This window comes from Anomaloglossus baeobatrachus, chromosome 2 (assembly GCF_048569485.1).
Source record: "Anomaloglossus baeobatrachus isolate aAnoBae1 chromosome 2, aAnoBae1.hap1, whole genome shotgun sequence".
NCBI classification, from domain to species: Eukaryota; Metazoa; Chordata; class Amphibia; order Anura; family Aromobatidae; genus Anomaloglossus; species Anomaloglossus baeobatrachus.
Window position 1 is genome coordinate 429,003,508 of NC_134354.1, and position 15,439 is coordinate 429,018,946.

Consider the following 15,439-nt stretch of genomic DNA (forward strand, 5'->3'; position numbering starts at 1 on the left):
TGTATACAGTACTGGGTAAAACTGAGTTAAGTATATTAGTCCGGCCCTCTAAAACAGGGGTGGGGAACCGCAATGACCTTTTCTGTGGCCCCCGGGGCACTGGACTGGAGCAGATTCCCGATGGCTGTGGTGCTCGGGCAGCCGCTCATCTTGTCTATTGCCGGCAGACAGCACTGGGGGTGGGACTTCCTCCCTCTGGGTCCTACATGCTCCCTGTGAGATTGCAGCTAGAATCAGAGTGATGGGGGAGGGGCCTGCACGGGATATAGAAGGCTGTATAGTGCCGTGCGTTCTGCCTCTCACCCTCCCGTTCTGTGCTCGGCTGCTCAGGTCTATAAGGTCTTTTCTTGGAGAGAAACGACGAGAATGAAGCCAGCCCTTGAGCTGAGCTGCTGCATCCATCACTTGTGCTGCACCTGATCTTACAGGGCAACTAAGCAGCAGGTACTTATATCTGCGCTAAGTGTGTTTATATCTAATATATACCACCATATATCAAATGTATTTGTGACTTAAGTGTCCAGCGTCTGTTGTGTATACGGCGTGTGTGCTGTGTATACGGCGTGTGTGCTGTGTATACAGCGTGTGTGCTGTGTGTGTGCTGTGTATACGGCGTGTGTGCTGTGTGTGCGCTGTGTATACGGCGTGTGTGCGCTGTGTATACGGCGTGTGTGCGCTGTGTATACGGCGTGTGTGCGCTGTGTATACGGCGTGTGTGCGCTGTGTATACGGCGTGTGTGCGCTGTGTATACGGCGTGTGTGCGCTGTGTGTGCGCTGTGTATACGGCGTGTGTGCGCTGTGTATACGGCGTGTGTGCGCTGTGTATACGGCGTGTGTGCGCTGTGTATACGGCGTGTGTGCGCTGTGTATACGGCGTGTGTGCGCTGTGTATACGGCGTGTGTGCGCTGTGTATACGGCGTGTGTGCGCTGTGTATACGGCGTGTGTGCGCTGTGTATACGGCGTGTGTGCTGTGTGTGTGCTGTGTATATGGCGTGTGTGCTGTGTGTGTGCTGTGTATACGGCGTGTGTGCGCTGTGTATACGGCGTGTGTGCGCTGTGTATACGGCGTGTGTGCGCTGTGTATACGGCGTGTGTGCGCTGTGTATACGGCGTGTGTGCGCTGTGTATACGGCGTGTGTGCGCTGTGTATACGGCGTGTGTGCGCTGTGTATACGGCGTGTGTGCGCTGTGTATACGGCGTGTGTGCGCTGTGTGTGTGCTGTGTATACGGCGTGTGTGCTGTGTGTGCGCTGTGTATACGGCGTGTGTGCGCTGTGTGTGTGCTGTGTATACGGCGTGTGTGCGCTGTGTATACGGCGTGTGTGCGCTGTGTGTGTGCTGTGTATACAGCGTGCGTGCTGTGTGTGCGCTGTGTATACGGCGTGTGTGCGCTGTGTGTGTGCTGTGTATACAGCGTGTGTGCTGTGTATACAGCGTGCGTGCTGTGTGTGCGCTGTGTATACGGCGTGTGTGCGCTGTGTATACGGCGTGTGTGCGCTGTGTATACGGCGTGTGTGCGCTGTGTATACGGCGTGTGTGCGCTGTGTATACGGCGTGTGTGCGCTGTGTATACGGCGTGTGTGCTGTGTGTGCGCTGTGTATACGGCGTGTGTGCGCTGTGTGTGTGCTGTGTATACAGCGTGTGTGCTGTGTATACAGCGTGCGTGCTGTGTGTGTGCTGTGTATACGGCGTGTGTGAGCTGTGTGTGTGCTGTGTATACGGCGTGTGTGCGCTGTGTATACGGCGTGTGTGCGCTGTGTATACGGCGTGTGTGCGCTGTGTATACGGCGTGTGTGCGCTGTGTGTGTGCTGTGTATACAGCGTGTGTGCTGTGTATGTGCTGTGTATACAGCGTGCGTGCTGTGTGTGTGCTGTGTATACGGCGTGTGTGTGTGTGCTGTGTTTGGCACTTAATAAAGTTTCATATTGTAAGGTTTATTGGTATATCTAATTCCTGGTGTACACATGTTTACATGCAGAACTTTTTGTGCAGTATACGGCCAGTGTGTCAGAGCGGTGTGTGTATGTACAGTGTCTCCTGTGTAATATATATGATTTACCAATCTGCGCTTCAAACAAAGACAAACCTGGAAAAGCAGTTGTGAGACGCAAACATCACAGCGCACCAAAGAGAATCAGCTCTGGCCGCCACAGTAGGGGTATAGGGGTGAGTTAATTAATTGTTTGACCAATTATAGCCGGGTCATTTTCAAGTTGATGATTTTGTGCGGCCCCCGAAGGTTGGTAGAATTTTCCAAATGGCCCCCGGCAGTAAAAAGGTTCCCCACCCCTGCTCTAAAACCATCCCAATTTGTCATGCGGCCCCATGGGAAAATTAATTGCCCACCCCTGATCTAGTTCAACCTTCCTCCACCAGTTCTACATTTAGTCACTAAGTCATTTATAACCAACAATGTTGTGTGTAGTGAGGAAATCATCCAGCCCTCTTTTAAAAGCTATTATAGGATCTGCCTTTACTACCTCTTGTGGTAGGGCATTCTACAGGAAAAAAATAAAAAAGTTATGTCTCTGAAGGGGAGGAAAAAAAACAAAAAAATGGAAAATCTCCTGGGGATGAAGGGGTTAAAGCATAACCATTGTTTTAATTTGTATTTCATTAATCAATAGTACACATGATAATAAGAAAGTGTGTAATATATCTTATCAGAGGAATCTGCTTCTATCTCACCCAGAATTGATCGGTCATTATCAACATGCTCAATTCTGGGGTAAAATCTGTATTCAGTGAGGACTTCCCCATTACTGAGATAGGAGATGGCAGATTAGGCTGGTTTCACACTACGTTTATTTAACATGCGTCCATAACGTTTTTTTAGCGCAAAAACGGATCCAGTGCAAATGCGTTTTCACTTCAATGCATTTGCAATGGACTCGCGTCCACCTGCGTTCGCATGCGTTTGCGTGCGTTAGACACAGGATCCGTACTTTTGCGTTATTTTAACATGTTTCAAAAACGCTACTTGTAGCGTTTTTTACCTTTGTCAAAATAACGCATCTCACAGGATCCTTCACATTGCGCCGCGAGCTGCAATGCATTTCAATGAGTGCTGGATCCTGCCTAGCAGAATGCGTTGAGTTGCGTTGTAACAGGATCCTGCTTTTGTACTGAGCATGCCCAGAAAGTAGCAAACAATGTTATCTCAATGCATATAGTTCCCTTGACAAGCCTGGACAAGCCATTGTCTCACCATAGCCAGAAGACCACAGAGCTTGCACCTTGATGTAAGTATAGCCAGATTGTGCTTTTTATGCCCTGCTTGCATGTTTCTGTTCAATGCTGTACAATATTTTATCATACATTTATAGCTGCTGTGACCAGCCAAGACCCCAACAGACCAGCCAGTCTTGCAGTCTTGACCCCCCCTTAAAATATGTGAGTGCAACCTGTGACTGGGTTTAATGTGTGTACTGTTGCTGCAGCATTTTATGTTCCACGTGAGCGGATCTTTGGCTCTGATCTTTCCTAAAACTCTCCATTATTTGCAGTCACAATACAGACTTGCAGCAAACTACATCTTGCAATTTTCCACATAGTATTGATAATTATGAGCCTGCATTTTTTGGTCCTATCTTTTGTGGACTCCACTGTGACTTCAACCTGTATATATTTTTTGGTGTGATAAATCTTATATATGGCAATACTATTTGTTAATCATGGTTTTCATCTGACGGGGGCCAACAGACACTATTTTCTGACTTGTGTAGATTTTCAATATGTATTTAAAGATTTTTGACATGACCTATTTACGGTGTGGTGATTCCATAATATAGTACTCTTTTTTTTTTTTTTTTTTTTTTTTTTTTTTTCTTTTTCTTGTTTGTTCACCCTGGAGTTGTAAAGTCATGTGTTTTTGCATTTACAGCTGCTGGGACCTCCCAAGGCCACCGACAGACCAGGCAGTACCACAAACCGGACACGTTGGTGACGCTGTGACCGCCATCTGTGACCTCCTTCAAATCTGTGAGTATTAACATTGTTGCCCCAATATCTACCTGTTTTTCAAGCACCCAGGAGTTGTAATGTCATGTGTTTTTGCATTTACAGCTGCAATATGTCACAGAGAGGTGGTGCCGGAGACCCCACATCCCTGCCAAGTGAGCCCTCATCCCCGTCAATTAATGTACGTAAACTTTGAATGACAAATTGGTACAGCATCTGAGAGTAATATTTTCCAGGATCATTAATTATGATATGTCTTCTCTTACAGGTTCCGATGGCAGTAGAACGGGTTGAGGATGTTGAGAGTGGACCGATGCTGGTCGAGGACTCTTCCGCTGTAAGTTGATCAGCGTTCATCAAACAGTATCCTACAGGACTCATTATCTCAAAACTAATAGAAATGTTTTTTCAGGGACCAGATGCTGCAGCACGTCGTACAGGTCCAGGAACCTCATCCCACAGTCGTGTGTGTAGGCGCCGTGGCGGCATGGGCGGTGTAAGTAATTTTTTATTGTTTTGGAAAGGAAAGGCTCCTTTTGCATTACATCTGAATTGTATGAGTACTTGTGTTCATTTGTACAAATATTTTTTTTTTTTTTTTGTGGGCGATTTCAGGTTTCAGGACGCAGCAGCAGGCCCCAAGGAGATGACCAAGAAGTTGACGCTTTTATAGATGGGGACCTGCTGATTTGCGAAGTCGAGGCACGTCCTGCCTTGTGGAACACAGCCCACCGCCACCACTGGGATGCAATAGTCACACGCCGATTGTGGGATGAGGTTACCAGATCTCTGATCAATGCATGGGAGGACCTGGATGAAAAGACGCAGTATTTGCTTCGTAAGTATTCCACTTTTAAAATGTGTTAATGTCAATAGCTTGTCAATATTTTTTTTTTTAATAGGGCTTCTGTTTGCATTGGTTTGTGAAATTTATAAATTTTTCTCTTTTGTTTTGCAGGCGAGAAAGTGATGACACGGTGGCGGTCTATTCGGGATCGCTACAAGAGGGACTTCTATGACGAAATGAGGGCTCCCAGTGGTTCTGCCGGGCGCCGTAATCGGTACAAATATTACAATTCTCTAAGTTTTTTAAGACCATCGCTGGCTTCCCGCAGGTAAGCTGAAAAATTAGGATTACAAAAAGTGTTGCCTTATGTAACTAGTTTTTTTTCTCAAACAGGTCAATGCATTCAAAATCATGTAGTAATTTTTTTTTGTTTTTAACACCCCACAGCACCACTGGAAGTACATCTCATGAACTCCCTCTTGTAGCGGTCTCCGAAGCAACCGCCAGCCGCCCATCTGAAGACGTGCCCAACTGTGACCTCTCTGGTAACCCCTCATCCTCCCAACCACACGTCCCCGCTGGAGATTACTGTCAGGCTGAAGATAGTCAATTGGCAGGTCCTAGCGTGAACTTTCCCCTATCACAGGCCTCTGGCGCTGCTCAAACTGGTAGACCAGGTTTCGTGTCAGTTCGTCAACGCCAGAGGACTATAGATAGGAGCCTTATGCCTGAGTTTTCGCACATGAACTCAGTTTTCCGAGATTATCTGAAGTTAAATGAAAAAATGACAGCGGGGTTTGCTGAAGTACAAAGAAGCTTCAGAGAGATCAATGATCGTTTTGGAAAACTTGAGTCAGATGCTAACAAATCAGTCAACCATTTGTTCTTCTTGACTGTACTACGGCATATGGAAAGCTTACCTAGTGATAGCCAATTGAATATTATGCATGCGTGTCAGCAATCTCTAGCACAGGAAATTAATCGGCATCCTCCCTCCCAACCTTTCCAGGCACCTGCCGCACCTTACCAGACCCTTGCCCCCACCTTATCCACCACCCTCCCAACGTTATCAGCCACCAGCCCAACCTTACCAGGCTCCTGACCCACCTTATCCACCACCCTCCCAACGTTACCAGCCCCCCGCCCAAAATTTCCTACTTTCCAGCCAACCAATCCATCCCCAATCTCAGCCATACCCTGCCACATCCCAACAGTACCCAGGATTATCCCAACTGCCATCACCATCTGTAACCCTTCATCCTACATGTGTTCCTTCCCCTGACCCTACTTGTGCCTCTCCTTCCATCTTTACCTCCCCACATTTGCACACAACCACCCCACAACCACCTTCCACGCAACATCCTGATTTAGCCCAAAGTTTCCTCTCCGAAATCAGAAATATAATTCCTACCCCTTCCCCTGTGTCATCCACTCCCACTGCACATGACCAGACCCTACACACCCCTATACCCAGAGAGGTCAGTCCGGCAAATGAAACAATAGGAATGAGTCCGACGACTACACCAACAAGTGAAAGTAGTTCCACCTCTGCCCGGCACCACCGTTTCACAAGCCTATAAAATTTGAAAATCGGTTTAATAAAATATTGTTTGTTGTACCATACAAAATTGTTTTTTTTTTTATGATGGTAGAAATTAAAGTAGTGTATTTCCCTTTCCAATAGGTTACGTGTCTGTGTGTATGCAGCTACATAGTGTGTGTGTGTGTGAAGCTACATTGTATGTGTTTCTGTTGGATGATACTTTTGAGTGTTTTTGTGCGATTCTGTTTTATACTCAAAGGAACTCTGCCTTGACGTGTTTACGTCACTAAAAAATTTAGTATCTCATAGGAAGTAACACACTCCTTGAATTGAAAATTGGGAGGATTCAATGTATGTGTCTGTATGTCTGTCTTGATTTTTGTTTGGATGATTTGTGTTTTAAGGCCGCTTTACACGCTACAATATATCTTACGATGTGTCGGCGGGGTCACGTCTTAAGTGACGCACATCCGGCATAGTAAGTTACATTTTAGCATGTAACAGCTACGTGCAATTGCGATTGAATGGTAAAACGCAGAGCCTGAGGCGGGGGGCATTAGCATAACGCATCCGTTGCTCTCTCATCGGATGCCATACGCTAATGTGGCTAGGGTACCTTCACACTTTAGCGATGCAGCAGCGATCCGACCAGCGATCTGACCTGGTCAGGATCGCTGCTGCATCGCTACATGGTCGCTGGTGAGCTGTCAAACAGGCAGATCTCACCAGTGACCAGCCCCCAGCCAGCAGCGACGTGCAAGCGACGCTGCGCTTGCACGGAGCCGGCGTCTGGAAGCTGCGGACACTGGTAACTAAGGTAAACATCGGGTATGGTTACCTGATGTTTACACTAGTTACCAGCGCACACCGCTTAGCTTTGCTCTCCTAGCTACAGTACACATCGGGTTAATTAACCCGATGTGTAATGTAGCTACATGTGCAGAGAGCAGGGAGCCGCGCACACTGCTTAGCGCTGGCTCCTTGCTCTCCTAGCTACAGTACACATCGGGTTAATTAACCCGATGTGTAATGCAGCTACATGTGCAGAGAGCAGGGAGCCGCGCACACTGCTTAGCGCTGGCTCCTTGCTCTCCTAGCTACAGTACACATCGGGTTAATTAACCCGATGTGTAATGTAGCTACATGTGCAGAGAGCAGGGAGCCGCGCACACTGCTTAGCGCTGGCTCCTTGCTCTCCTAGCTACAGTACACATCGGGTTAATTAACCCGATGTGTAATGCAGCTACATGTGCAGAGAGCAGGGAGCCGCGCACACTGCTTAGCGCTGGCTCCTTGCTCTCCTAGCTACAGTACACATCGGGTTAATTAACCCGATGTGTAATGCAGCTACATGTGCAGAGAGCCGGAGCCGGCAGCACAGGCAGCGTGAGAGCTGCGGAGGCTGGTAACTAAGGTAAATATCGGGTAACCACCTTGGTTACCCGATGTTTACCCTGGTTACAGCTTACCGCAGCTGCCAGATGCCGGCTCCTGCTCCATGCTCGCTTCATTTCGTTGCTCTCTCGCTGTCACACACAGCGATCTGTGTGTCACAGCGGGAGAGCGCCTTTGAAGAAAATGAACCAGGGCTGTGTGTAACGAGCAGCGATCTCACAGCAGGGGCCAGATCGCTGCTCAGTGTCACACACAGCGAGATCGCTAATGAGGTCACTGTTGCGTCACAAAAAACGTGACTCAGCAGCGATCTCGGCAGCGAGCTCGCTGTGTGTGAAGCACCCCTAATTCTGTGTATATACTTGGCAAATATCTATCAAGAACCACAATAGATTATAAGACATTGAGAATTTCCTCAAGACACACTGAGGTTTTAGCAAACAGTGCTTCTACAAATGTTAACTCAAGATAAGAAATTCACAGTTCCCTACTTGTCCACCCTACTAAACAAAGCAATCCAAACGATGCAGATAAAATGAAAAGGTGTATTTATTTAGGTAAAATAAATCAAACAGTAAAAAATTGTGAGGGGCCATGTAAATGAAGGCAAACGAACCAAATTTGCTAAAGTGTTTACAACATAAAATAATATAGCAAACATGAGTTACAGCAAGGATGGAGGGAGTTAAACTTTCAATAAAAGACCAGACCTTCACACATATTCATCCTGCCATGCCATGCGGCATCAGACATAAAGTAAGTTGCAAAATGATCCCTCATTGCGCATACAGCGGCCGTTGTACGAAGGCCAACATTGTCATAATCATCTAGAGTGAGTTCAACATCAGCAGGGTCCATAACAAGCCTTTCTTTACTTAATACGTAGTTGTGGAGAACTACGCACGCTTTAACAACATCATCCACCGTATCTGTTTTTAGTTGAATGGCTGTTGTCAGAATGCGCCACTTTCCAGTCATTATACCAAATGCGCATTCCACCATCCTTCGTGCCCTCGTTAGCCGGTAATTGAAAATCCTTTTCGCTTGATTGAGGCCATGGCTGGAGTATGGTTTCAGAAGATTTCCACACATTTGAAATGCTTCATCGCCAACCAATACGAACGGCAGTGGTGGTTCAGATGTGTCAGGAAGGGGTCTGGGTGGTGGAAAATTGAAATCATTACTGTATAAACGGCGGCCCATTGCAGACTGCTTGAAGACCTGTGAGTCATTGGAGCGGCCGTATGCTCCAATGTCCACAGCAACAAATTGATATTGGGCATCGACTATTGCCATTAATACTACGGAAAAATATTTTTTATAGTTATAAAATTGGGACCCACTGCCAGATGGTTTTAAAATCCTGATATGTTTGCCATCAACCGCACCAAGACAGTTCGGAAATTGACAGACTTCCATAAACTTCTCAGAGATTGACAGCCATTGCTCCATGGTTGGATGGGGGATGAATTCTGGCTGTAGCACTTCCCACAAAGCATGACAGGTCTCCTTCACAATTCCAGATGCCGTTGATATCCCCACTCTAAACTGGAAGTGTAGTGAAGATAAACTTTCTCCGGTTGCTAAGAATCTGTTAAAGAAGGAAAAATAAATAAATACATAAATAAATAAATCCAACCACACAAAAAAAAAAAAAAAGGGGCAGGTCACAGTTAACCCCTTCAGCCCCCGGGCACTTTCTGTTTTTGCGTTTATGTTTTTTGCTCCCCTTCTTCCGATAGCCGTAACTTTTTTATTTTTCCATCAATCTTGCCATATGAGGGCTTGGATTTTGCAGGACCAGTTGTACTTTTAAAAAGAAAATAAAAGTTTTACAATATAGTGTACTATAAAACAGCCAAAAAATTCCAAGTGCGGAAAAATTGCAAAAAAAGGGGTCGTACAATAGTCTTTGGGATATTTTATTCACTGTGTTCACTATATGGTAAAAATGATGTATCTATGTGATGCCTGAGGTCAGTGCGAGTTTGTAGACACCAAACATGTATAGGTTTACTTGTATCTAAGGGGTTAAAAAAAATTCACAAGCTTGTCCAAAAAACGTTTTTTAATTTTTAAAATTTTTTTTTTTACTAGTCCCCCTAGGGTGCTATAGCGATCAGCAATCCGATCGCTCTGTACTATCGGCAGATCACAGCTACAGAGCTGAGAACTGCAGATTTGGTGCTTTACTTTCAATGCCGGCTGTATTCCGGCATTGAAAGGAAGTGAGTCATGTTAGCTACAGGCGTCATCACATGACCCTGTGCTACCATGGCAACCACCAAAAGTCACGCGATCATGTCACGTGACTTACGGTGGGGGCGGGGTACGTAACTGTCATGGCGGCGCGCATATACATATCGCTGCCAGATTTTGGCAGCGAAATGTAAGGGGTTAATGGCCGCGGGTGGAAGCGATTCCACCTGCGGCTAGCAGGCACACATGTCAGCTGTTGAAAACAGCTGATATGTGCGTGGATAGCCACCGCCTGCCAACGGCAGGGGGCGGGGATTAACGGCATACGATCCATGACGTACCCAGTACGTCATGGGTCGTTAAGGGGTTAAAAAACAACAACACAGCTCTCAATCTATTAGAACAAATATGGAAACAAAACTTATGTGATGTTAAACAATACATAACACGACATGCAATAATATAGAAATGCCATACCTTAAAGTCAACATAAGACGCTGCTCTGCAGAAATTGCCCTTCGTAATTTGGTGTCCTGTTTTGTAATGAAACTTTGCACGCGTTGCAACATTTCATCAAAAGTAGGCTTGGACATGCGGCAGTAGTCCATAAACTTGTCTGGGTGGTTGCAGAGATCTGGGTACAAAGAGAATGCACCTCGTGTCGGACGACGTGAATTCAGTGGATGCAGCCAATAGCGCCGACGTCTCTGTACCCATCTTCTGATTCGCTCCTTTTCCATCGCTCGAGCTCGCAATAGACAAAGGTCAAAATCCATATCCACATTCATATTGAAATCCATAATGTCAGACATTCTCTCAGCGTGCTAGCAAGAAATGTAATCCAGAGACCAGTAGAACAATGTATATATACCTTTGTGGGTGTTGTGGAAAAAAAACGGATCCGTTCAAATTGGACAAAAAAACGCATTTAAACGCATGTAACTGCAAGTAAAACGGTCCGTTATTATGCTGGATCCGTTGACGGATCCAGTAAAATAACGCAATGTTGACTTGCGTTTGTGTGCGTTTTTCTTTATAAAAACAGGATCCGTTTTTGCGCTAAAAAAAACGTTATGGACGCATGTTAAATAAACGTAGTGTGAAAGCAGCCTTAGGCTGGTTTCACACTACGTTTATTTAACATCCGTCCATAACGGTTTTTTAGCGGAAAAACGGATCCAGTGCAAATGCGTTTTCACTTCAATGCATTTGCAATGGACTCGCGTTAACATGCGTTCACCTGCGTTTGCGTGCGTTATAGTGAGGATCCAGCGACATGCAGTTTTTTAACATCTTTCAAAAACGCTACTTGTAGCGTTTTTGAGCTGCGTCCAAATACTGCAAATTGCTGGATCCTGACTAAACAGCACGCAAACGCATGTGAACGCTGGCATGCTGATACAGGATCCTGCTTGCTCTACTGAGCATGCCCAGAACCAGTCTCGCGTGATCTGTCTCTCTCTCCTCCTCCCTCCCTCCCCCTCTCTCTCTTCCTCCCTCCCTCCCTCCCCCTCTCTCTCTTCCTCCCTCCCTCCCTCCCCCTCTCTCTCTTCCTCCCCCTCTCTCTTCCTCCCTCCCTCCCCCTCTCTCTCTTCCTCCCTCCCTCCCCCTCTCTCTCTTCCTCCCTCCCTCCCCCTCTCTCTCTTCCTCCCTCCCTCCCCCTCTCTCTCTTCCTCCCTCCCTCCCCCTCTCTCTCTTCCTCCCTCCCTCCCCCTCTCTCTCTTCCTCCCTCCCTCCCCCTCTCTCTCTTCCTCCCTCCCTCCCCCTCTCTCTCTTCCTCCCTCCCTCTCTCTCTCTTCCTCCCTCCCCCCCCCTCTCTCTCTTCCTCCCTCCCTCCCCCTCTCTCTCTTCCTCCCTCCCTCTCTCTCTCTTCCTCCCTCCCTCCCCCTCTCTCTCTTCCTCCCTCCCTCCCCCTCTCTCTCTGTTTTTCCCCCTCCCTCTCTCCCACCTGAGAGCTGCGGACACTCGTAACCAAGGTAAATATCGGGTAACCACTTCTCTTAGTTACCCGATGTTTACGTTGGTTACGCGTGCAGGCAGCCCTGCTCCTAGCAGCTGCAGAAGCTCGTAACCAAGATAAATATCGGGTATCCAAGCCCGATGTTTACCTTGTGTGAGGCAAATCCCGGGATATGAAGATGAATTATGACTCCAGTCATAATCGCTCATCACTCCCTGGCAGTGCCCCCTCCCTTCTTGTTCTCAGTGTTCCACTTACACCTCCATGGCCATGTCCTGTGATATGGAAATTAGGTGGCTTGGGGACAATGGACACAGGATGACTCCCTGCCGTGACCCTGTAGTGGGGGCTGCTAGCTAGTTAGCAAGGCTATGGAAATAGCCAGACAGAACGACTCCAGTAAAAAATGGTTCATATCTCGCAAGCCATATTTCCGATAAATATGGCAACCATAAAAATGGTGTCTCCGCATGCGGACGATGCCGGCACACCCTTTTTATGGGAGCAGGACATTGGGAAATGCCCCAGGCGTGATATCAGCCAATGGGGAACTGGCAGACAGGTCATGAGTCCCCTCGTTCTGTAGCTAAATGCATAACTGTCACAATGAGAGCATTGGCGTCCGCCTACGACGCTCCCAGGCAAAGTTATGGCCCATATTCCATGTTGTGGATTGTCCATAACTCAAGCCAGGGGTGGAGCAGTGCTCCCTCTGAGGTCACTAAGGTAGGAGGGGACCTGGATTTGCCCAGGCTGATAACCCTACTTCGGCCATTTTCCAGTGTTCTTTTCGCTGGGGGCACGTGTAGGAAACATCTGTGGGAAGGATCCTAGAAACCTGGGTACAGCGCCCCCCTGTGGCCAGACGCAACAAGGTAACTGCTGGAACTGTGTATGCCTGTTTGTAACCCATGCTTTGATTGTAACTGTACTCTGACATATGTATATTCTGTAGATTCCCTATTGTATATATTGTAGTTTCTAGTGTGCTTTAGGCTGATTAAATTATATAATTAATCTTGGGCTGTTCTGTTATCTCGATCTTGAATCCCACGTCTGTGTGTTCGGCTAATAGTTACCGTAAATCGGTTGGTGGCAGCGAATTGTGCCAAGGATTATTGTGGGGAGGCCAGTGAGGTCGGGGGAATATATACCTTACTCTCACCGGGGACCCTTCAATAATCGGCATAAGTAGTATAGCGGCCTCCTTGCTTATGGTCGGGCAATTCCATAATTGGCCTGACTATAAGAGGGGCGCTAGAGAGCGCGTCACGTGCTCTGTCTGTCGGTCGGGAGGTATAAAGGAGGGGTGACCCCCACTTGTTACCCCCCGATTGTGACGTACTGGTAGCCAGCGCGGGGGATTTCTGAGTGACCCCCCCGGTGGTTTGTGACATATTGGTGGCATAGCGGTGGGATCGAGATAATAGTGTGTGTGAGTGTGAGACCCATACTCCCAGACACTAAAGACTGCCTGCAGCAGCTGTGGCTGCTGGGGTCTTCAGACTAGCTCAACACTAGAGTGTCAGAGTGCAGATACTGTAAGGTGTGTGGAGGCATCAGGTGTCAGTTCTGTGTCAGTGACCAAAAGTCTGCAAGAATGGCTGATGGCACCAGGAGCAGAGCTATGCAACTGGCCAATGCTAAGGCAGGAGCCGAAGAGAGGGAGGACGGTGCTGTGGACAGCAATGAGGAGGTTGCCCACGAGTCCTCCAGGAGCTCGACGCCAGAAAACCGTTCTGCCGAGGACATTGCGCAACCTGGCACTGCTGGACAAGATGAGGAGGAGCTCACCCAAGGTTCCTCAACGAGCCAGATGCCAGCCCTCCGCTCTGAAAGGGACAGTGAATCGCCTAGCTCTGCAGCGTGCCGCAGATCACCACGTGCCATTCCACCGAGCCTGGGAGGCTCGGATAGCCTTCATCAAATGGCTATGGCCCTTCTCCAGGCTGGAGACCAGAAGGGCTACAAGGAACTCCTGGCAGAGCGCAGGGCAGAGCGGCAGGCAGCGCGTGACGCTGAGGCTGCGGAGCGGCACGCAGAGCGTGAGGCTGCGGAGCGAGAGCGGCAGGCAGCGCGTGAAGAGTGAGAGCGACAGGCAGACCGTGACTACCAGCTGCAGCTAGCTCAGCTCCGGCCCTCATCAGCCACATGTGACCTTCGAGACACCAAACTTCCAAAGGTCCGTGTTGAGGACTTCCCAGTGCTGGAGAAGGATGGAGACTTGGACTCTTTCTTGACTGCTTTTGAACGGACTTGCTTGCAGCACCATCTGGACAAGGACCAGTGGGCCAAATACCTGACCCCCCGTTTAAGGGGTAAGGCCCTGGATATCCTTGGGGACTTGCCTGCTGAGGCAGATCAGGGCTACGACACCATCAAGCGGGCCCTGATCCAACAGTACAACCTCACTCCAGAGTCCTACCGCAAGAAGTTCCGGAGCCTACAGAAGGGACCAAAGGACTCCTGGGCTGACCACCGGCGGGCACTTGCCCGAGCTGCCGACCACTGGACCCAAGGCCTGCAGCTTTCCACCGGACCGGAGATCCTGGACTTGTTCATCACGGAGCAACTCTTGTGGAACTGCCCTGAGGATCTCCGCCAGTTCATCCGAGACCAGAAGCCAAAGGGGTCCACGGCTACAGCTGCCCTTGCCGATGACTACACCAACAACCGGGCCCCTGAGGCCAGGAGAGCGGCCACCAGCAGCACCTGGAGAGGGGGTAAGATGAATTCTGCGACTGCCCCACCTGCCCCTAGACTGCAGGGGGTGTCCCCCTCAACTCCCCTCTCCAGGCCCGTGGCGGAACCAAGACGGTGCCACCAGTGCAACCTACCTGGACACTTCAAGGCCATGTGCCCTCAGCGTCCCAAGGCCCCGGCTCCGTCCCCGTCCCAAGGGCCGCCCAAGGTGTATTGTGTGGGTGGGGGTGGTGGTAGGTCCCTGGACAGCTTCCAACCTGTCACCGTCGGCCGGTCTGTGACCATAGGACTGCGAGACAGCGCCTCGGAGGTGACTCTGGTGCGGCCTGAGATGGTGTCCCCCCAAGACTTGATCCCTGGAAAAACCCTCGCTGTCTCCGGGATTGGAGGCACTGACCCGGCGCTGCCTGTTGCTGACATTTATGTGGACTGGGGCGCAGGGCGAGGGGTGAGGGAGGTGGGGGTAACTGATCGGATCCCTGCAAACGTGCTACTTGGGACAGATTTGGGGCAGATAACCTCCCAGTTCGGGCCCCAACCAAGGGCTGAACCTTCAGCCAGTACTGACATGACTCCTGACAATGTTAATGTGTTATCTATGAATGATGTAAGGGAGGAGGGAGTGAACTCTGATATTTCGGCTTGCACAGACACCATAGACACACACGCAGCTGCAGCTGTGACAGGAGGGGAGGGGGTCAGAGAAAGGTGTGACAATGCCTCTACAAGTAACCAGCCTGTGAGCTGGGATCTGTTGCCCTCTGCAGGGATAAGCAGAGAGCAGGGTGCTGCAGGGGGAGGACCAGTGTGTGGGGTGGGGGCTACCACAGCAAATGTGGGGTCCCCAGAGATTTCACAGCGGGGTTCTGTTGCTGCAGGAGGGGAAC

At 48.9% G+C, this 15,439-nt stretch overlaps 1 protein-coding gene across 3 annotated transcripts; it reads left to right on the top strand.

Moving 5' to 3' along the window:
- The first annotated feature begins 354 nt into the window (after positions 1-354).
- Positions 355-6,343, top strand: LOC142290220 (uncharacterized). 3 transcript variants are annotated; one of them, XM_075334171.1, is made up of 10 exons: positions 355-444; positions 3,179-3,247; positions 3,332-3,398; positions 3,889-3,986; positions 4,071-4,146; positions 4,234-4,302; positions 4,378-4,461; positions 4,581-4,803; positions 4,924-5,080; positions 5,200-6,343. In XM_075334171.1, exons 5-10 carry the CDS (start codon positions 4,078-4,080, stop codon positions 5,852-5,854), a joined length of 1,257 nt encoding a protein of 418 aa, XP_075190286.1. In that variant the 5' UTR covers positions 355-444; positions 3,179-3,247; positions 3,332-3,398; positions 3,889-3,986; positions 4,071-4,077; the 3' UTR covers positions 5,855-6,343. The 3 variants fall into 3 exon arrangements, with proteins under 3 accessions (XP_075190286.1, XP_075190287.1, XP_075190288.1); XM_075334172.1 differs by lacking the exon at positions 3,179-3,247 and having other exon boundaries at positions 361-444; XM_075334173.1 differs by lacking the exons at positions 3,179-3,247; positions 3,332-3,398 and having other exon boundaries at positions 361-444.
- Positions 6,344-15,439: the final 9,096 nt, after the last annotated feature.